Genomic DNA, 21,795 nt, shown 5'->3' on the forward strand with positions numbered 1-21,795 from the left:
CCACATTGTGTCGCAGGTGCTTTTCAGACCCCGAGGAGCTAGGAAGAGCAGGTGGAGCTCTATAAATGGAGGCGGTCTGCCGGCTCCCACGGAATTGACACTGATCATAGCTCTCACTGTCGTCTCCTCTGTGGTGCAGACAGCATGCTGTTTCTGCTCTTGATCCTCCTTGGGGCGGGAGGTGTGTTGGCCTCCGGGATCGGACTGTATGTGATCTGCCATCATCTGCTCACGGCAGACATCCCCGCTGGCATCAGTCACCCCCTGAAACTGCGAATCCTTCATTGTGGTTTCCTGCTGTTGATTACCTGGGTGAGTTTTGTGTTTCATGTCTCCCTGTGTTGGGGTGTTAATGAAGGGATTGGGGAAAATATCTAACAGAAGCTTCTAACTGGAATCAACACATGTATCCCATGGCCCAGGCCACAGGCCAGTCCCACATTCTCACATGGAGATCAATCCAAGGCAGCTTCTTTTTTCTCAAAAAATCATTTTATTGGGGGCTGGTCCAACTCTTATCACAATCCATACATCCATCTGTTGTGTCAAGCACATTTGTTCATGTTTCCATCATCGTTTTCAAAGCATTTTCTTTCTACTCGAGTCCTTGGTATCAGCTCATTTTCACCTCCTTCCTCCATGCTCCCATCCTCAGGAACACTTGATAATTTAGAAATTATTAGGATTTTTTTCATGTCTTGCACTGCCAGATGTCTCCTTTTAAACCCTTGTCTGTTATCCATGCCCTTGGCAGGGAGTTATACATAGGTCATTGTGATCACTTCTCCCTTTGTCCCCCCCCACCCCCCCACCTTCTCCTTCCCCTCCTAGTATGGCTACTCTCAATATTGGTTCTGAGGAGTTTATGTGTCCTGTAGTCCCTGTGTCTCCAGCTCTTTTCTGTACCCATGTACCTGCTCTGGTCTCGCCAAATCTGTAAGATAGAATTAGGGTCACAACAGTGGGGGAGGGGGAGCATTAAAGAACCAGAGGAAAGTTGTATATTTCATTGGTGTTATACTGCATCCTGACTGGCCCATCTTCTCCCCCATTACCCTTTTGTAAGGGGATGTACGATTGCTAACAGATTGACTTTGGGCCTCCACTCCACACTCCTCCCGCCCCCCATTCACATTATGATTTTTTACTCTGGGTCTTTGATGCCTGATACCTGAACCCATAGATACCTCATTATCACATAGGCTGGGGTGCTACCTCCATGTGGGCTTGCTGGCTTCTCAGTTAGATGGCTGCTTGTTTATCTTCAAGCCTTTCAGAACCCAGATGCTATATCTTTTGATAGCCTGCCACCATCAGCTTTCTTCACCCAATTTTCTTGTGCAGCCGCTTCCTCTTCAGTGGTCGAGTCGGGAAGGTGAGCATCTCAGAGTTCCGGATTATTAGAACAATTGTCTTGTCTTGAGGGAGGACTTGAGTGGAGGCCCAGGGTCCATCTCCAAGGCAGCTTCTTAAGTTACAGTCAGCAGCAGTGCTCCTCAAGGCAGACTGAGGAAAGGTGCACAAATTTCACAGGATGATTTGCTTTCCTGCTTAAGAGAAAGAAAAAAAGAGCTACCTTTCTTAATCTTTTGGTTCTCATTAGCCAAAAGTGGCATGGTGGTTATACATTTGGCTGCCTTAGAAACCACCATTCAAGAATCAGACACTTGATTGCTCCATGGTGGTTAGGCAGAAGGCAGGGGTCCAAGTGAATCTTAGGGCCAACGGGCAGCTGGCTGTCATGGTCAAAATGTTGCTATTATTCGGTGCTGTCAAGTTGGTTGCGACTCTTAGTGACCCTGTGAACAACAGAAGAAAACACTGCCCGGTCCTGTGCTAACCTGACAAGAGTTCTTGTATCTGAGCCCCTTGTTGCAGCCACAATGCCAGTTCATCTTGTTGAAGACCTCCCTCTTTTTCATTGCCATTCTACTTTATTGAGAAGGATGTCCTTTTCCAGGGAGAGATGTCTCCTGACAACCTGTCCAAAGGACAGAGACAAAGTCTCCCCATCCTTGCTTCTAAGGAGCTTTCTGACTTGTTTGTCCTTTTGGCAGTCTATGGTCCTTTCAATATTCTTTATCAGCACCAGATTCAAATGCAACAATTGCTTTTCATTCTTTTCAATTCCATGTCTGCTTTTCACATGCTTATGTGACGGTTAAGGATACCCTGGCTTGGGTCAGGACAGTAGAATGCGGGATGGGGCCTGGGAACTTTGGTGGTCAACCAGAAAAATAGTGGGCATGACTCCCACAAGACAGCGTTGGAGATCTGGAGAGCAAAGGACTTCTCCCCATGCCATACCTGATCAGACACCCACCAGGTATGTAGACTTCAGGACCGAATGCCCTTGGAGATTACAGTGATTGAGAGATACACTGGGCACCCCGTCATTGCCCTGCACTTTGCTGAGCCAGTGAGGGTGAATATAAAAATTCTGAATAAATGCCACATCCTAGCTTCAACCTCCCCCAACCCCGCCCCTCCAAAAAAAATAGAAACCCAGCCAGAGAAAGGTTCAGCTCTGAGATTTTCTTATCTGGGAATGTCCAGGTTCAAAAATCCTGATTAGGTGGGTTGGAAGAGAGTTGAAAGGTCGGGTGTAGACCAGGCTCCCAATGCTGACAATGCCTGACACAGAGAAAGCCCTTCATAAATACTAGCCACTCTTGCTTTGTGTTGATCTGGTTGTGTTTTGCAAGGTTGTGTTGTGCAGCAGCTACGTGTAGTTTACACCAGACTCTGGAGCTCAACGGTGAACAGGGGAGATCAAGCCCTAGGCAGACTTCAGGGTCCATATAGTCTCTCTGGGGGGTGTGTGTGTGTGAGGAGATAAACAGTAAATGTGCAGAGCCAGAAACCAGATGAATTCACAAAGTGCTAGTGTTGTGGAGAAGGCAAAGGCCCTGTGAATTTGGATGGGGTAAAGTCACCCATTCCACTCACCTAGAAGGAAGATCTAACATCCCTTGCAATTGTGATGGAAGCAACAGACCGTTGTGGAGACCCAGGGGACATTGTGGCAGACATTGTACAAAATGGTATCTGGGCTTTGTTCCCTGAAGTTATGATTGCCATTGACATGACTTATGTCGATATCACACATCCACTTGACAATTTGAATCCCCAAACCCAAACGGACTACCATGGAGTCAATGCAGACTCATAGCGACCCTAGAGGACAGGACAGACCTGCCCATAGGAGCTTCTGAGAAAGCTCTGTCCCTCTCTCTTGGAGATATTAGTCGATCGGACTGTTGGTTTTGAGCTGCTGGCCTGGGGGTTAGCAGCACTCCACCACCAGGCTCCTTCCCCTGTAGATGGTTCTCTCTAAAGCATGCTGTTCAAGGAACCATCCATGATCGATTCAGCTCAACCACGTACAAGAGAAGGACATGCTGTCAGTCCCGTGTGATCCTCACGCTTGTTCTTCTGTCTGAGCCCAAGAGGAAACCGTGAAATGAGGTGGATTAGCCTACTGCTGCCATCATACGGGCAAACATAGCAACAAATGGGAGGATGACCCAGGACAGGGCCGTATTTCATTGTGTTGTGCCCAGAGGGAACCCTCACAATGGTCCTGAACCAGTACGTTGACAAATGCATAGTCATGTGGCCAGGATGATGGCGTCCTGCTGAATTGTTTCATTGCCCTGAAAATGCCCTGCTTTCAACCTCTTGATCTCTCTTCCTTCTTCTCCCTGAGCCGCTGGGAACTGTGTCGTTTTACCCTTTGTGAGATAGTCAGATCACACTGTAGGCAGCTCTTTTGGATGCCCCCCTGTTATTTATGTTTGTTGCTGTTGGGTGCCATCGGATTGATTCGCAGGCACCCCGTGAGGCAGAGTAGTAATGCCCCAGACGTGGCTTTTCCAGACGCTGCTCTGTTCCAGAGCTCATCGCCTTTCTTCCTCATTCAGCACTGGCTGTGGGCTAAAAACATGCAGGAAAAGTTCTCCCCAGATCTTTGTGAAATGGTCATTCCTTTTTTATTTTGAAGAATTCAAGGCATGTACCCAAGAAAGGAGAAGCTGATAAAGATCCCCCACATATCCACCCCTCACCCAGCTTCAAGGATTATTGACTCCTGACTAATCTGTGTCTACCCGCACCCCATCCTGCCCTACTTCTCGCTTGAACTTAAGCAAGCCCTGGACATTGCATCATGTAATCCAAAAAATAAGTCAGAAGTAGCTCTAAAAGATGAGAACCATCTCTTTCTTGATAAACTAGAACCCTAATACTAGTAGTCTAAGTATTCCTTACTGAAGCCTAGTCCAGGAACCTGGGGGAAGCAGGCATCAAGTGAGGAAGGGCGTGGGTTGGGGGATGCTCCAGGTAGAGGGACGTATGAGAGGTGGCTGATGTGTGGCTTGCTGGGAGGAGTGGAGTGAGAGGGTCAGACCTGGGGTCATGAGCCAGGACCTGGATGGGTTTCACTCCACCATGATGCAGCATGTTGAGTTATCTGTGGCCAGTCCGGCACTTTTGAAAGGACACTGGCCACTGCGGAGGGTGGGTGTGGAAGCAGGTTGTGGCTCATTCTTTCAGAGTTTTCTTTTCTGTTTCCAACAGGGGAAGGTTTTGGAGACTCTGAAAATCTGCTCTCTGCCCCGATTTGCCCGTTTTATGCAAGATCTCATGCCACTAAAGCAGGATCCAGATGTTGTGGTCACAGACCTCCGCTTTGGGTCAAACCCTGTGAAGCTGTACCAGCAAAAGACGTCCTCCTTAACGCCCAGGACTGGCATCATATTCTACCACGGTGGTGGTATGGTCATGGGAAGCTTGAGTAAGAACGTTTTCCTCAGATCTTGTAAAAATTAAGTGTACCCCCCACCCCATAGCAGGGTCGCCCACCTTCCAGCATGAAGCTGTGTTTCAGAACAGAATCTCAGCATCTGTGAGGCACTGAAAAGTCACTCTGATTTCCCAGGACCACTCATGCTGATCATCCAAGTGGCAAAGACATGAAATGTATTAATCACTTTTGGAAGTCAGGTGATATCTAAATCCCAAACGCATAGCTTTGAGTTGCTTCGAACATTGAGTGACTACATAGGATAGAGTAGAATTGCCCTCTAAGGAGTCCAAGGTGGCAATGTTTACGGAATGTGACTAGCACATCTTTCCTGTGGTGTGGCTGGTGAATGAGAACCACCAACCTTTAGGTTAGCAGCCCAGTGCTTAACCGGGATTCCTGATAGATCGATGTGTAGGTGGAAAACAGGAATGTAGGAAGGTGGGTTGATGCATGGATGGATGGGTAGGTAGATAGATGATAGATAGATAGACAGGAAGGCAGGCAGATAGATAACTGAATGAGCCCTGGTGACAAGGCAGGTAATGCTTTGGGCTGCAAACCACTAGATCAGCAGTTAGAAATCATCAGTGATTTTCTACTCCTCTGAAGATTTATAGCCTTAGAAAGCCACATTCCACGCTGTCCTATAGGGTTGCTATGAGGTGGAATAGATTTAATGGTAGTGAATTTCATTTGGTACATACATATGTGTATGTGTGTATATATAGTTATATGATCATACAAGTACTTTTTAACTGAGGTGAAAGTCACATGACATGAGTCAGGTTACAGTGCATAATTCAACATTCCATAAATTCTTATTGTTGTGCAGCCATCAACTGTATTTAGGTCGATGTAAGAATATTTCAAGTGAAAATAACTCAACAATTTGTTTCACATTAAATTTTGCCTGAGATAAATTCTGGTATCAACAAGAGGACAGAGGTTTGAGGAAAATCCCTGAGAGAAAAAACTCAAAATTGAGAGAATCTCATTGTCTTCTCATTATTTTCTCTTACAAGTTTGAGGGCAAATACCCCTCTCCTTTTTTCAAAAATTTGATTGGTGCTGTCTGGACTCAGGATGCGAGTGCCCCATTGCAGTCGACAGGAAAGATAGGTAGGTAGATGGATGGCTGTGTAGATGGATGGATAGCTAGTCAGGTATGTAGTTAGGTAGGGAGATGATAGTAGATTGACGGGTAGCTAGATGATTGTCAGAGAAATGGTAGCTAGGTATGTGGGGGGTAGGTGGATACATACATACACATACACATACATGCACACAAAGATAAGTGGAGAGTCTAGTTAACAGACAGATAGATGGATCGATGGATGGATGGATAGATTGAGATAGAGAAGGAGTAGCAGTGGAGGGCGATAGCTAGATTGATGACAGATGATAGATAGATAGATAGATGGATAGATAGATAGATAGATAGATAGATAGATAGATAGATAGATGACAGACAGATAGATAGATAGATAGATAGCTGTGGTTGAATCGACTCTTACTCATGGCCACCTCCTGGACAACACGACAAACACTTGCCCAGTCCTGTGTCATTTGAATCATTGTCAGGATGTTCCAGTCCATTGTTGTGGCGATTTTGCCCATCTGTCTTCCTGAGGGTCCTCCTTGCCTTCACCTCTCTTTCACCAAACACGTGGACTCCCCTAGTGATCGCGCCCTCCTGGTGATGTGTCCAAGTGGAGGGAGGCAGAGGATGAAGGTTCTGTGGTGATCCGGGAAGCTTTGCATTGGCTCATTGTCACAAGTAGATCACCAAGTATTTCTTCCTAGTCTGTCTTACTGTAGGAACTGCCCTGTTGGACCCCGTCCAGCAGGGGCAGACTCTCCCTGTATTTGAAATACTGGTGGCAGAGCTTTCAACATCAGAGAAACATTGTTGTTTTTACAAGGACAACATTGTGATTACCACACGACCATGTCACAACACACTGACAGATGGTGGGTGGGCAGCTGTAGTAGGCATGAGAATAGAAGTTTACAGTAACTTTCTCTTGGTTGGTGTGCATGATAAGATGTCAGTAACAGACTCTATCTGAGTGCTTAGTCCCAGCTGGCACCATGGTAGCTTACAACAGTCCTAAGAGGGAGACAGTATCATAATTCCCTATTGGCCAAAGGGGGGGGGGGAATCAAGGTTCAGGGAGGTTAAGGGACTTGCTGGGAGGTGCTTTCGCTCAAGCTAGAAAGAGGCAACATTAAAATTTGAACATTGGCTGTGGGGCCCAGAGTTTACATCCTTACCACGATGCTCCACGGCCTGGCAGTTTCGTGGCTGGTAGTTCCCATCGGGGCAGGCAGCATATCTGGAAAGTCACTGGGACACCCTAATGGAGGAGAAACTATGGTGCGGAGCAGAAGCTTGCTAGAGGTCTAGAAGCACATTTTCCAACGCTCGCAAAGTCTAATGTTTCAGACGTAGAAGGTCAGGCTTTTCTTCTGAGAGACCCGACACAAGATGAGCCTGACCCAGCAACCTTCCTGTTAGCAGCTGAGCATGTTAACTGTGCCCACCGAGCCTTAGGGAGAACAGTTCCACTCTGTTACACATGAGGTCAATTGACTCACGAAGGTGGAGTTTTGATGGCAACTGAGAAGTTGAGATTTGATGGCAACTGGAAATTTAAGAGGTGGCCCAAGCACTCAAACAACCCGCCAGTAAAAAGGGCGCAGCTAAAGATACCTGGGAACCCAGGTGGAATAGTGGGTTGTGTGTTGGTCTCCTAATCAGAAGATCAGCACTTCAAAAGCACCAGCTGCTTCTTGGGAACAAGAGGAGGCTTTGTACTTCCCATGCCGGTGGACAGCATCAGACATGCACAGGGACAGATCTACTCGGCCCCATAAGGTCACCGGGAGTCGGAAGCACCGTGATGGCAGTGAGTTTAGTTGAGTAACAACACAAGCAAAGAAAGCTTGCTGGCTCCCAGAGCAAAGGCGAAAGCCCTATTCTTTTCCAGAAACCTATAACAACCTATGCTGTCAGCTGTGCAAGGCGAGCGACTCCGTGGTTCTGTCTGCCGGGTAAGTAAGGGGACGAGCAGGGGAGAGGACAGGAAGCTTGGTGCTGGGTGGGCAGGGTTCCAGATGTGGGGGTGGGGTGGGGAGTCTGAAATGAGTGGGTTCGGTTGGGTTTCAAGAAGCCAGTGGGTGAGAAAACAAGGAAGGCAAAGGGAGAGGAAGAAGGATGGAGACAGAGAGAGAGAGAGAGAGAGAGAGAAAGAGAGAGAGAGAGAGAGAGAGAGAGAGAGAGAGAGAGAGAGAGAGAGAGAGAGAGAGAGAGAGAGAGATATTAAGTAGCACACTCCTGTGTGTGGTCCTGAGACATGTGCCAACAGATGTTTAGTTTTGTTCAAACCGCTTCACCTGGAAACAGCGTGGGGCATGATGTTGGTTACGTAGGTGGGGTACAGAGTTCCCAGCACATTGGGGTGGATTAGTTGACTACTGAGAGGTACATTCTGGAAACCTAGCCCCTCCCTCTACTAAATGCCAGCAGTGCCCTGCATGGCAACCAGTCCAACCTAAAATCACTTGCCCATTTCCAAGAGAGGTTCACCGTGGATGAAAATTATGAAGAGATAGAGATAGATAGATAGATAGAGAGAGAGAGAGAGAGAGAGAGAGAGAGAGAGAGAGAGAGAGAGAGAGAGAGAGAGAAGCAAGTAAGCAAACACATTCTTATAACTAATCTCCAGCCCCCTGGAACCTGGAGGGGAGCTTGGTGGACACTAGGTAAGCACTGGAGTGGCCCTCTTCTCGTAGCATCTTCACATAGGCCAACTGAGGAGCTGGCATCACGAGCTGCGTGGCCGGGTCCTTCTGCGTGACCCTTGCCCACACAGGCTCCGTTGCTCCTGATGGCGCTCCATAGGCTCATTGTAATGGCTCAGTCTGTTAAGAAATGCTACTGCTAGCTGCCCTCGCGTCAACTCCTGTCTGGTGGTTCCCTCACGCACGATGGAAAAAAGCGAAATGCTACACAAACCGGGCACCTCCCCACGATTGGTTGTCAATTGGCGAGTTTGGGGAAGTAAATCTTCGGGCCTTCCTTCCTAGTCTGTCTTTCGTCTGGAAACTTTGCTGAAACCTTTTCGGCATCCCAGCCACAAATGGCAATAGGTCAGCTTCCCCCGACAGACATGTACTGTATCTGCACATGAGGTGCACAGGCCAAGAGCCAAACGCAGGTCTCCTGCACAGTGGAACCCCCAGTGCCCTGTGTTAAGAACATGTGCAATGTTGGTAGGTGCCCTTGAGTCTGTGCAACAGACTGGAACCCTGCCAGGTCTGGTGGCAGCTCAAACTTGCTTGAGCACTTTGTTGCAGCCTCTGAGCCAATCCCTCTTGGCAGGAGTCGCCGATAGCTTCATGGGAATTTCTGCCACGGCTTTTTGACGGTCCAGCTAGTTGAGTAGGGTACAAATGTTAGAGATCAGCCCTGGATGAAGGAGGAGTATTTGGCTAAATGCTTCATTCCCAGTTCACAGCTCCAAAACCATTTCCAGCATGGAATGGAAGCCTGGAGCCAATTGTTGCCACAAAGCCTTCGTTTTTGGGCTCTGCTGAACACAGAGCTCCTTCGTGGAACATGCTGCCCATCTCTGCAGGCAGCTTATCTTGTGAACTTGAGGAGGACAGGGGTTGGGAATGGAAAGCATGACCTGGTTAGAATGACCTGGGGAGCCTGGGCTCCCACTGGCTGAGAATGAGCAAGGCTAGTCTAGGCTCATGTAGCCCATGGGTGCTGACTGCCTTTACACATTGTGGGCAGCTGTTCAAGTTTGTGAAATGTCTCCTCAAAAACAAAAACAAAACCATCTTCTGGAAATCCTGGAAAAACTCTCCACTCTAAGGTGACATTCCTGTGGGAAGATGGTGGGCTAGGAAGGACGGGTGCCTATGGATGAGCCCTGCACGGTGTTTGACTGGTTCTTGGTGGAAGTTAAGCCTACGACCCACACCCTCAACCACCATGGAATCTGAGGTATGACTGGATTCATTAGAATCCAAAGCCAGGCAAACCTGGAGATGCTCATAAAATAATCATCAAAAGGGAGCAGGGGACAGGTCAGCATCAGGGAAGCAATGTCCGGTAAGTTCAGAAAGATGGGACTGATGTTGGTGATATGGCAGTAGTGGGTCACTGGCTGGTTCTTGTGGTCATGACTGGTCTCCCACTAGGGTATTGAGACTGTGGGAAGTACAACTACTGTCCTCTATGTCAGGCCCAGAGGGGTTGATGTCTAGCATCTCATGGAAGCCTTACAACTCACTTCACTGGATTGGTTTTCATCAAAAGAAAGCACTGAGAAAAATCAGGCTAAAGGATGCTAAAATTCAATCACCTAACCAATCAATTAATCAATCAATCAAACCAATAAAGGACACCAATAAAGTTCAACCAATTTCCATGAACTTGATTCTGATTTTTTGGACACCCAGGTAAGTCTGAGTAGAACTGCTTCGTGGTATTTTTACCCTTCCGTTGGTGTTTGGGCATTTAACCATTTTTCCACCACCCAGGGACTCACGAAGGATGCTTGATGCCGATTCCTCGGGCTCTGCTGGGCTGATGAGTGTAAGCTCTTCTCCTTGATTCTTTCCTAGATACCGCAAGCTACCGGAGCACAGGTTTCCAGCGGCGGAAGTAGACTGCTTTGCATCCACCGTCCACTTCCTGAAGTCTCTGAAGGATTATGGGGTGGATCCAGCCCGAGTTGTGCTCTGTGGTGAGAGCCTGGGCGGTTCTCTAGCAGCTCTGATTTGTCAAAAACTTGTGGAAAGACAGGATCTCCCCAAGATCCGTGCTCAGATTCTGATCTGTGCCGTTATGCAAGGCTTGAACTTCCAACTCCCTTCCTATGAGCAGAACAAGAATGTGCCAATGCTCACTCTTAGTTTTGCTTCCTACTGCTTTTCTCACTACACGGATATCAACCCTGCCTGGGAACCTGTAGTCCTTAAAGGTGGCCATCTGCCTACAGAAAGCTGGGAAAAGTATAGAAAGTGGCTAGATCAAGAAAATATCCCACAGAGGTTTAAGCAACGAGGTTACCGGCCAGTGTCCCATATGCCCCTGAATGAAACTGCTTACTTAGAAGCAGGTCTATTTCTGGAAAAGCAACCTTTCCCCCTCATTGCAGAAGACGAAGTTGTGACTCGAGTCCCAGAAGCTTGCCTGGTGACCTGTGAGTATGATATTCTGCGGGATGACTTGCTATTGTACAAGAAGAGGCTGGAGGACCTGGGCGTGCCAGTGACCTGGCACCACATGGAAGATGGCTTTCACGGAGTGCTCAGTATTCTGAACTTTAGCTGTTTACACTTCCCTTGCACTACAAGGATTATTAATCTAATTGTCCATTTTATCAAGGGATTGTGACCACTTTTCTTTCCCGTTGGAGCCGTGGAGAGTGTGGATCCCACCATCATCCCGTTCCCCACAGGTTTCTGTTGCTCATTTAGATGATTTAGGGAATGCTTTCAATGAGGATAGGGAGCGTGTATTGCTGTCTGACGAGAGATTAGTAGAGGGAATGGGTTGGGGGTGTGCCTCTGTCCATGTTCATTCACTGTTGGGATACTTTGAGCTCTCTTCAATGGTTACTTTTGAGTATGCATCCACATGGAAGGTTTGCCTGCAGCTGCCTTGCGGACCTATGCATTCCACCTCACTTTTTCCAACCTGCGTGCAGCCCTTGTTGCAGAAGATGCTGCTATAGAATGGGTTGACTGGACCTAGGACTGACACAGTATAATCTCATGGGCTTTTGCGATATGGTTTAGAGTGTAAAGTTTAGGTGTTCTAGAAAGATTGGTGATGCTGGTGGAGAACTTGGCTCAGCTTCGTCCTCTGGGTGAATGATGACACTTTGCCTGCTCCTTCCAAACCTTTAGGCTCAGAGACTTAACTGCCAGGACTGAAAGAGTTAAGTAAGTAAGCAGGGATCAGTTTTCGATGTGAGTTAGCACCCAGTGGCAGATGAAGACAGCTTGGGGCTGCCTGATTGAAGGGGTTCTGGAGTGACTGGGGATGAAAGTTTCCCTTCCAACCATGCATCTGAAAAAAATGTCGTAGGAGGTCAAGTGTTGGGGCAGAAATAGTCCTGGGTCAGAGCTCTGCAAAGGCCCAATAGGACCAAACCCAGTCATATTCCCAGTGGGCAATCACAGAGGGGCAAAAAGGCACGAGTGTGAGTTGTTTCTGTTTATGAAATAGAGCCAGAGCTCAAGTTAGCCTAAAAATTAGCCTTATGAATAATGAGCCCCAAGGACATAGTCTGACTCAGGAGTGCCAACAGGGTCACCAGCTACCTCTTCTGTCGTCCCTCCTTCCTTCGTCTCTTCTGCTCTCCTCTTGTTGACTTCACTGCCATCTCTGTGTTCTGTCTCACAGTCACTCTCAAAAACTCAAAACCCACTGCCACAGAGTCCATTGCAAGTCAGTGACCCTGTACAACAGGTGGAACTGCCCCTATGGGTTTATGAGACTGTAACACTGGATGAGAGCAGAACGTCTCCTCTTTCTCCCGTGGATCAGCTGGCAGTTTTGAACTGACAACCTTGTGGCTAGCAGCCTGACAAGTAACCCACTATGCCAACAGGGCTCCTAGGTCCCCCAAATCATTGCAATGGCCACACAGAACTCACAGGAAATTCTCACAATGATAAGGCTTATTGTGGACGTGAACAGGTGGAAATGCTTAGGATACAGTTGTTCAGTCAGGGCATGTCACGTAGTTCTTTCTGGGATGCTGTTAAACACCCAAAGGGGATTCCAGCCCCTTGTGAGCCTCAACCCAAAGGGACCCAGCTCCAGCTCCATGGGTCAGCGAACTCAGTGCCCCACTTCAGTGCCCAAAGGCATCCCACTCCTCAAACCAGCCTCTTGCCCCAAAGTATTCAGTTTTCCTCCCTCTCGGATTCCTGATTCTGTTGCTGCCGCTGCTCCTCGGTCACACCTCTGATATCACAGCCATCTCCTGGGTCAAGCAGTTCACTGTGCAGGGACCTCGGGATCCAGAAGACACGCTCCACTCCTGGCTCTTGCTGGTAGTAAAATTCCCCACCCCTGCTTCTCAGGTGCATTTTAAACCCAGCAGGAAGGCAATCACAATGTCGTTTGGTAACGGTGACTCACAGGTGAATCCTAGCAATGCCTTCCAATGCCTTCTTACTAAGACCTATGCAGGACAGGGTTACTGTATTTAGTGGGTATTACAGTGACATTGGTTAGAATACCCACATGAAATAATTTACTGTCTCTGTGGTCTCTTAATGTGGTCCCCTGAGAAGCTCTGTGCTTATATCTTCCCATATTCTTGGTGCTTCTAGCAAAAATCTCATCCCAATTCAATGGCTCTATTGACTTTCAGAAGGCTGTCTCCAGTAGTCATAACAAAGGAAATGGAATTCTCTGATTAATCAGGCCCGAGTCCTGTGTCACTCTATGTGTGAGGAGTGACGTCTACTCCAACAGGAGGGTGGAGTGAGAGTGGAGCAAGGAATGAATCCCTAAAAGGAGGATACACGGATGTGGGGTGAACATCAAAGTTCACTCTATGAAAGAAACAAAATTGAATCCTGATTCAAGACACTTGGCAGTGGCTACATATGTCGAGAACCACTAGGCACACTGACCCCCTGTTACTTGGAAATCAAAATTCTTTTGAAAGGGATGACCCAGGCTCCCACGTCACCCCCATCTCAGCCCTTATCTCTCATTTATTTTTAGTGTGTGTCGGGTGAATGTTTGCAGAGCAGATTAATTTTCTATTCTATAATCCCCTTGTTGGAGTTTTTCATCATGCTCTTAGGTTTCAGCCAGTATATGATTGGATTCAGATTGAGAAAATCCAATAGTTCTGATTCCCTCCACATTCTCAACTCTTTTTCCCCCCATCATCTGAATTACTTTGGAATGAATAACCATAGGCGATTCTGGGAATGCACAGCTGAGTTCTCTGGAGCACACTGCTCAGGGGGAACACACTCAGACACCTTTAAGCCAGACACTTTGAATCTTTTCTTAGCAGGCTTGTATCAGGCGCTGAAAGACAACTGACTTGCTATGTTTCTCCAGGAGGCCATTAAAGAAGGCCCTGCGACAAAATGTTAAAGTTTGAAGAAATCAGACTTTGTATCTCCCTTCTTTTTCTATGTCTTCCTTTGGGTGTTCCTCAGACCCACATAGGATGCCCCCTGCTTTTCTTGTCTCCCTCCAGGTGCTTTACTCCGCATCCTTGGTTCCAGGGAGACTGCTAGCCGACTCCTCTCTTCTCTGGCTTCGGATAGGTTAAGCCAGACCACGAGGACAAGGGGCACCACAGCCTAAGTAGTTAGGACAGCAAAGCTCCATTTTTTGTTTCATTCACGAGGTTCTCGTGGGTGAGCCGGAGTTCAGCCCCAGATCTCTTTCCTCCAGGCCAATGGAGCACCGTCATCTAGAAGAGCTCTAGTCTCATGGCAGAGGGAACAGAGCGTGGTGAACTAAGAGTCAGAAGTCCTCCAAGCACCCCTCTGGCTCTCCCAGCTCCTGCTCATACGCAAAACTCACCCTTTCTGCTTACCTTTCATGGTCCTGAGCATGTCACATGCCAAGCCTGTTGGTGGTGGGGCAGGGAAGTAGTGTCTTCCCCAGAGAAGGGAAGTAGATAGTTTGGACAACAAAAAACTTACTGTACACTTGAGTTACTTACTGTACACATAAGAGTACCATTTCCTTTCTACCTAGCCCAGGTGATGTAGTGGTTATACATTGGGTTGCTAACCTCAAGGTCAGCAATTCAAGTCTACCAGGCCTTTCTAGGGGGAAAGGATGAGGTTTTCTACTCTTGTGAAGAGTTACAGTCTAGGAAACCTACACGGGGTAGTTCTACTCTCTCCTACATGGCCTCTATGAATTACAGTCGACTTGATGGCAAAGAATTTGGTTTGGTATTATCTTTAAAAAATTACCATATACACTCGAGTATAAGCCGACCTGACTGCCAGCCGAGGCACCTAATTTTACCACAAAAACTGCATTAAAAATGTGCTGGAAAAACTCAGTTTATGCTTGAGTATATATGGTAACTTTAATGATAATTATATACACATACATTCTCCTTTTAAATAAAATCTTATAATATTAGAGACAAGGCTGAAGCCTCTTTGGGTTACCTTGTGCTCAATTCTATTCCATTTGATCTAGACGAATATGCTGCCACAGTATTTTTGTACAATTTTCCATTCCTTCATTTTTCTATCTGAATTTTCAACCAGCAATATAGCTTGGAACTCTAACCCAGTTGAAAAACAAACAATCCAATAAACTTCACTGCAATCTAGTCAATGCTGACTCATAGCGACCCCTTGTGTGTTTCCAAGACTGTAACTGTTTGTAGAAATAGAAAGCTTAGTCTTTTTCCTCCGGACCTCCTGGTGGTTTCAAACGGCTGACCATGTGGATCGGCAGCCCAACTCATCACCACTGGAGAAGATTGTTGGCTGGGCGCACTTTAAATACCAGTGTTGGTGTTAGGTGATGTCCAGCCACCTCCAACTCGATGCCCCATGCATATATAACAGAATGAAATGCTGCCTGCTTCCAGACATTCCTCACAGCCTTTGCTACGTTTCAGTGCATTACTGTAACCACTGTTCATCCAGCTCATGGAGGGTTTGCTTTTCCTCTGACCTCCACTTTACAAAACTTGACGTTCTTCTCTGGGGACTGGTCTCCCTCCTGATAACTTGGCACCCTCGCCTCTAAGGAGCAATTCTGGCTGCACGGCATCCCACGTGGGTTTGCTTGTCTTTTTGACAGTCCATGGTGCGTTCAACATGCCGTGCCAACATCACCCTTCAAAGGGATCGGTTCTTCTTCACTCTTCTTTGTCCACTGTCCAGTTTCCACAGGCATGTGCTGGCATGAAGGCGAGCCCACGTTAGTTATCAATGTGATCACAGAGTATCTCTGCCATGGCTTTTGTCCAGTAGTTTTCAGCTCAGAGGGGAATAATCAGATGGTAACAACTAATCTTTTAAAAAGGGAAGTCAGAGAGAGAAAAGATTGGATTGACAATTGGTAGCACAGCATGGTAGGTCTGTACTTTGAAGGAACTAAATGAAATACTCAAAGGATGGGTGTGGGACAGGGGAAGGCGGCAATATCACTGGACTCTTGCCCCTACCACTCTTGCTGCCATCCAACAAAGCAAAAATGCAGGCATCAGCTTTCCGGATTTATGCCAAGGTCAGATGCCCTGGCCCTGACCCTACAGGTGCTGGTCTTGTAAATTGCTGCACAAGGAGAATCAGATAAGGCTGGGCCTGAGGTTCAATTCCAAAGCATTCTTATGATAGGAAAACAATAATAATTGAGGCCAGCCCTAAAGCCCAATATTTTCATGCGTTTCTCCACGTGGCAACGTTGCCCTCAAGGTTTGTTGTGCTATGGTGGGCTCTGCACGCACACACCCAAATCTGTGGAGACATAACCTATACTTGCCGCCTGGGTGGGTGTGGTAGTTACATAATTTGATGTCAATTTGAGAATTAAGAGTATAGGGGTGGAGTCTAGCCTGTCAATTTTGCTATAGCACACGAAGCCTCTGTGTGGGCATGGCCTTCTCCTTAGAATTCTGGGAACCCCTGCATTTCCTCCTTGTAGACGAGAGACACACACTCTCTCTGCTCACTCCCTGGGAGAAGCTCTACTGAAAAGATACATGGAAGTACACATGTCCTGAGGTGGATAAGCCATGTAGAGACCCCTGCTAATGCTAAAATGCTGATGCCGCCACTGGATTCAGAAGACTTCCCACCCACTGGCCTGCATTCGGCATCATTGCATGTGCTTCATGAGTCTGAAGAGGGCTTTATAGATTAGTATCAGAAATATGGGCCAATATAGGACTTATGGACTTGATCTGGACTGGGCTGGGATTTTTTCTCAATACTCAGCTGCTCTTGTTTATAAAGCTCTTTCCTATACATATGAGAGTGTCCACGAATTTGTTTCTCTAGTCTACCCAGACCAACACATTATGGTACCTTGGGAGTGGAGTACTAGAGGAATAAATCGTAATGATGGATAGTGGATAGTTATTTGACTTCAGCCTCATAGTAGATTTTCTTCTTTGGCCAGCCAGACGTCAAATATGTCCATGCAGTTTACGGGGTTGTTTTCTGGAAAGAATATGGCAAGTTAGCATTTTGATTATTTTTTTCTGATTGTAGTCTTTGGTTATTCCTGAATGAGATGATGAAAATGAATGTGATTAATGTATATTTTGAACTCAGGGGTAGAAATTGCCGTTTGAATTTCTTAGAAACCATGCTGCTTAGAAAAAATGGCTGACAGAAGGTCAAAATGGCCGACAGAAAGCCTGGATCTGGTTTGATGCTTTCAGAGGCCTAATCCCATATTTTTTATATCAATAGAACAGGTTAGATAGGGATTGAAATAAGCTAAATAAGGATTGAACTTGACTGCCTAAGAATTGAGTTTAGTATATGATTCTACTTTGTTTATACTGATTTCTTCTGTTTATTATTGTGGATATAAGGATTTATAGAAATGAGTTTGGGAAATATGAAAATAGAGAGCTTGTAAGCCCACTTGCTTAGCAACATTAAATTTTGATCTTTAGATGGGTTTAGGGCATGCCTGTAAATAAGGCCCTGAAAGGATAAGCCCCACCCAGTACTTTGGAGTACTCAGGATATTTGATTACAAGAAATCTGCCTAAGAGCAAGATTGACAGATTGAAGGAAGAAAGGAACTCTTTGGTGTTCGGAATTTTGAACCAATGTTTAGTGCCAGTAGCTGAAAAAAATCTGGAACCATGAAGAAAACTCCTCCCTTGGACTGAATGGTTAAAGGGAGCCTGTGGGCAAGCTGAAATGATTACTAGGTGACCACCTGGATCCACTTGTTGAATGGAAGTGGCAGAAATGCAGCAGTAGAGAGATGGGTTGAGTCTGGCCATCGACACCCGTATACCTGGTTTACAGGAACTAGAGAAGGTGACAAGAGTCAGTTGACTGAAGTTCTTGATCTAGGCAAAGGGGGTTAGTCTTGTTGAGAATTTCTGATGAGTCCATGGTCTAAAGATGAAGTGGCCAATAGATACCCTGGTGAGGCAGTCCACATTGAGTTCAACCAGAACCCAACCAAGTGAAGAGAAGGTATTTGAATCTGTGAACTGGTGCATATTGCTGCAGACTTTATGAAGATTCTTCATGTCAAAGAATATGATTGTCTCCTCAGAGCACTGGGTTGATGTAAGTGGGCAGTATTGAAATTGGATACCGAAAATGGGGCAGATAAAGGCATGAAGTGGTTGGCTTACAAACTTTCATGGGTGGGCGAATATATTCATAGGATTAAAGCATTAAGGTATAGGTGTTACTTAACTACAATGGTTAGGCATAAGATATTTTTGTCTTGTCACTTATAGAATTTTATATTTAAATGAAGGTGGCACATATTGAATTATATGCATTTTGGTTTTATGCTGTTAGGTACAGCTATTATTTTATTATGGTATGTTTGAAAATCATATGTAGCTAAAGAGTTATGTGAAAGTGTCAAATTGACAAGGGGTGGTCTGTGGTAGTTACATAAACTGGTGTTAATTTGAGAAGAGTGTGGAGTGGAGTCCAGCCTGCCAATCTTGATATAGCCAATGAGGCCTCTGTGAGGGCATGGCCTTCTCCTGAGGATTCTGGGAAATCCTGTATTTCCTCCTTGGAGATGGGAGACACTTTCTCTCTGCTAACTCTGCACGAGACATCCCTATGGAGAAGACACATGGAGAGAGGCTGATGGAGCCAGACCTCTAGAGCTGGAGAAGCCACATGGGGACCCCTTCCAGCACTGAGATGCTTACAATGCCCCTTGATCCACAGACTTCCCCCACCTATTGGCCTGTGCTCTTCCTGCATTCAGCATCATTTCAAGAGTTTCATGAGTCTGAAGAGGACTTTATAGACTGGTATCAGAGATATGGGCTAATATCGGACTTTTGGACTTGATCTGGACTGGGCTAGGATGTTTTCTCAATATTCAACTGTTCTTGTATATAAAGCTCTTTCCTATACATATGAGTGTGTCCATGAATTTGTTTCTCTAGTCTACCCAGACTAACACAGTGGGTTAGTGCCCTGCTCCCCACAAACCATCATTTCCCCCATCTCCATTTCTCCCTCCCCTTCCTCCTTTTCCTCTTCTTTGTGTTGTAATAACATGTGCCTCCTTGGGTTTGGTCTTACCTCTACCCAACAGCCTGTATCTCAACCCATATATTGTGAGATGTGTCTTTTCTTTTAGCCCTACTGTGTTGGTTATATTTACTTCAGGGGACTCAGGCTGTACTTGTCCTTTTGTGATGGGCTGACTTCAGTTAGCATAATTTCCTCCAACTGTTCCCATAAAATGACGTGCTTCCTGTGATCATCAGTGCTTTTTAGTAATGCATAGTACTCCATTGAGTGTTTGTGCCAGAGTTTTACAAATCCACTCATCTATCCATGGAAATTTAGGTTGTTTCCAATTTTTTGCAATTGTGAATCATGCCACAATAAACATTGGAGCACATACTACTGGCTGTGGTTTATTTCTTATCTGTTCTGGGTATATGCCCAGTAGAAGTATAGCTGGGTCATAAGGTAACTCAATTTCCATTTGCTGTAAATATCGCCAGATCACTTTCCACAGAGGCTGTATGTATCTACACGACCACCAGCAGTGGAGGAGAGTTGCTAGTTTGCCACATCCCCTCCAACTTTTGTTGCTCTCTGATTTTCTGATTTGGGCTATCCCCAAGGGTGTTAGATGGTATCTCATGGTTGTTTTGATTTGCATTTCTCTGATGGCTAGTGTGTTGGACAGGGTTTTCTAGAGAGACAAACCAGATTGCTAGTAATTATATATAAATATATTTATAAAGATAGATATATAATACAAGAAATGAACCCTTAAATTATATACAGATAGATAATACAAGAAATTAACAGTTAAATTATAAAGCAGTGAGACACTAGCAGTCCTTTAAGGCTTGAGAGCCGCCAGTTGCCAGTCCCCTTCTGTAGAGAGAGCTGGGCTATATATATCCAGGCAGCAAACAGCAAGGCAGGTCCCCAACTGTCATCAACTGTTGGTCCCCAGCTCCAGAGGTGAACATTCCAATCGTGTGGGCTTAAAGGGACCTCAACTTACAGCGACACAGTCCACAGGCTAGGCATCCCACAGGTAGTGTACCCCTTTAAACTGAGGCACAGAACAAGCAAGGCGAGGTTCACCGAGCCATTTATCCCTCTGCCCTTCAGTTAATCCTACTTGTGTTTATCAGCCAGGCTGGCACAATAAACTATCGCAGCTAGTGAATAGGAACACTTTCTCACATGTTTATTGGACATTTGGTTCCACACTCCCTCCCTAGAAATATGTGTTACAGAGAACAACACTAAACCTACAGGTTGTGCATAAGAATGGCATGCCATGCCCAAATTGACACAACAAACCAAGGAAAAAGAGAAAGGGACAGTCTAGACCCCAATTGGCAAAAAATGCCTAGAGGATGCTGTTCCTGCATGGAGCTGCTAAGGCGCAGAGAGGACTCTAGGGCTGGCAACAGCTAAAGACATGTCCCCTCACTGGAGCATACTTCGACAGAGGACAATACTGAAGACACACAGCATGGAGTTAGTCCAATCTGAACTCCCACGCAGTGAGGTGAACCAAGAAGAGAACAAAACAAATCTGCAGCAGGAGCAAAGCCAAGACACAAAGCCCCTGGGGAGGCCCCCAAATAGACTTTAGACTCCATGGGGCAGCTCCCAGAATTCTCCAAAGACCAGTGGGGAGATAGTCATAAAGAACAGGGGACAGCTCTGGAATTAAGGATTTTTTTTCAATCTTTGGTTTTCTTTTTGTCTGGTCTCTGTCATTATTGGTTTGCCTCCTTATATAAGATAGGCGTGGGAAGCAAGCTCAGGGAGAAAGCAACAGGACCAACGGTCCCAGAGGGAGTTGGGGGACAAGGAGGTGAGGGAAGGGAGCGGTAAGCAAGCAACACCATAGATAGGGGAACAACTAGGGAATTAAAATCAACAACGAGGAGGACATAAAGATCCTGGGGATGTTGGAGCAGCAGCAATCTAGCTGAGAGGAATTATTAAGAGGCAGAAGTAGGGTGAGTGTGACGGTGGGGCAGGAGGAAGTAAAGGAATAGCAAAATGATCTAGGAAGCAAAACTAAGGATAGAGGTGTAAGCATTGGCGTGTGCACATGTGAATACATTAATTCATAAAAATAGAGGTATTGCCCTAAGTACATAGATTGACATGGCAATATACTAATGTAGTTGACAGATCCAGGCCTCTGCTCATACCCTCCCTCAATACATGAACACTTCTTTCTAACAAACTGACATTCTGTGATGCTCAGCCTCCTGGCACAATCGCTGATGACAAAATGGTTGCATAAGCAAATGTGGTGAATAAAGCTGATGGCGCCCGGCTATTAAAAGATATAGCATCTGAGGTCTTAAAGGCTTGAAGTTAAAAAAAAGTGGCTATCTAGCTGAGAAGCAACAAGCCCACAGAGAGGAAGCACACCAGACTGTGCGACCATGAGGTGTCATCAGGACCAGTAACAGGCATCAGAAGACCCATAACTAACAAACAAACAAATAACAACAACAAAAACATATTGTTGGGAACAGGTGGTCAGAGCTGAGACCCAAAGCCTGCTTATATACAATGGGCCATCCTCTTGCAGAAGGGTCACAAGAAAGGGATAAGTCATCCAGGGCATAGTAAAGCACAGATGGAACACACAATTTTCCTCTGGTTCCTTGAGGCTTCCTCACCCCCACTATCATGACTCCAGTACTGCCTTTCACTGTGGGCTAGAATGGAGCATGTGTGAGTGAAGGTACAGATAAGAGAGAAGAGCTCAGGACACA

General features: G+C 46.2%; 1 protein-coding gene across 1 annotated transcript; it reads left to right on the forward strand.

The window, feature by feature from the left end:
• Positions 1–144: 144 nt before the first annotated feature.
• On the forward strand, positions 145–11,222 carry AADACL3 (arylacetamide deacetylase like 3). Its single transcript, XM_075560757.1, has 4 exons — positions 145–312; positions 4,579–4,795; positions 7,798–7,861; positions 10,448–11,222. The coding sequence occupies exons 1-4, from the start codon at positions 145–147 to the stop codon at positions 11,220–11,222; spliced, it is 1,224 nt and encodes a 407-aa protein (XP_075416872.1).
• Positions 11,223–21,795: the final 10,573 nt, after the last annotated feature.

Source organism: Tenrec ecaudatus, chromosome 1, assembly GCF_050624435.1.
Source record: "Tenrec ecaudatus isolate mTenEca1 chromosome 1, mTenEca1.hap1, whole genome shotgun sequence".
Taxonomy (NCBI): Eukaryota; Metazoa; Chordata; class Mammalia; order Afrosoricida; family Tenrecidae; genus Tenrec; species Tenrec ecaudatus.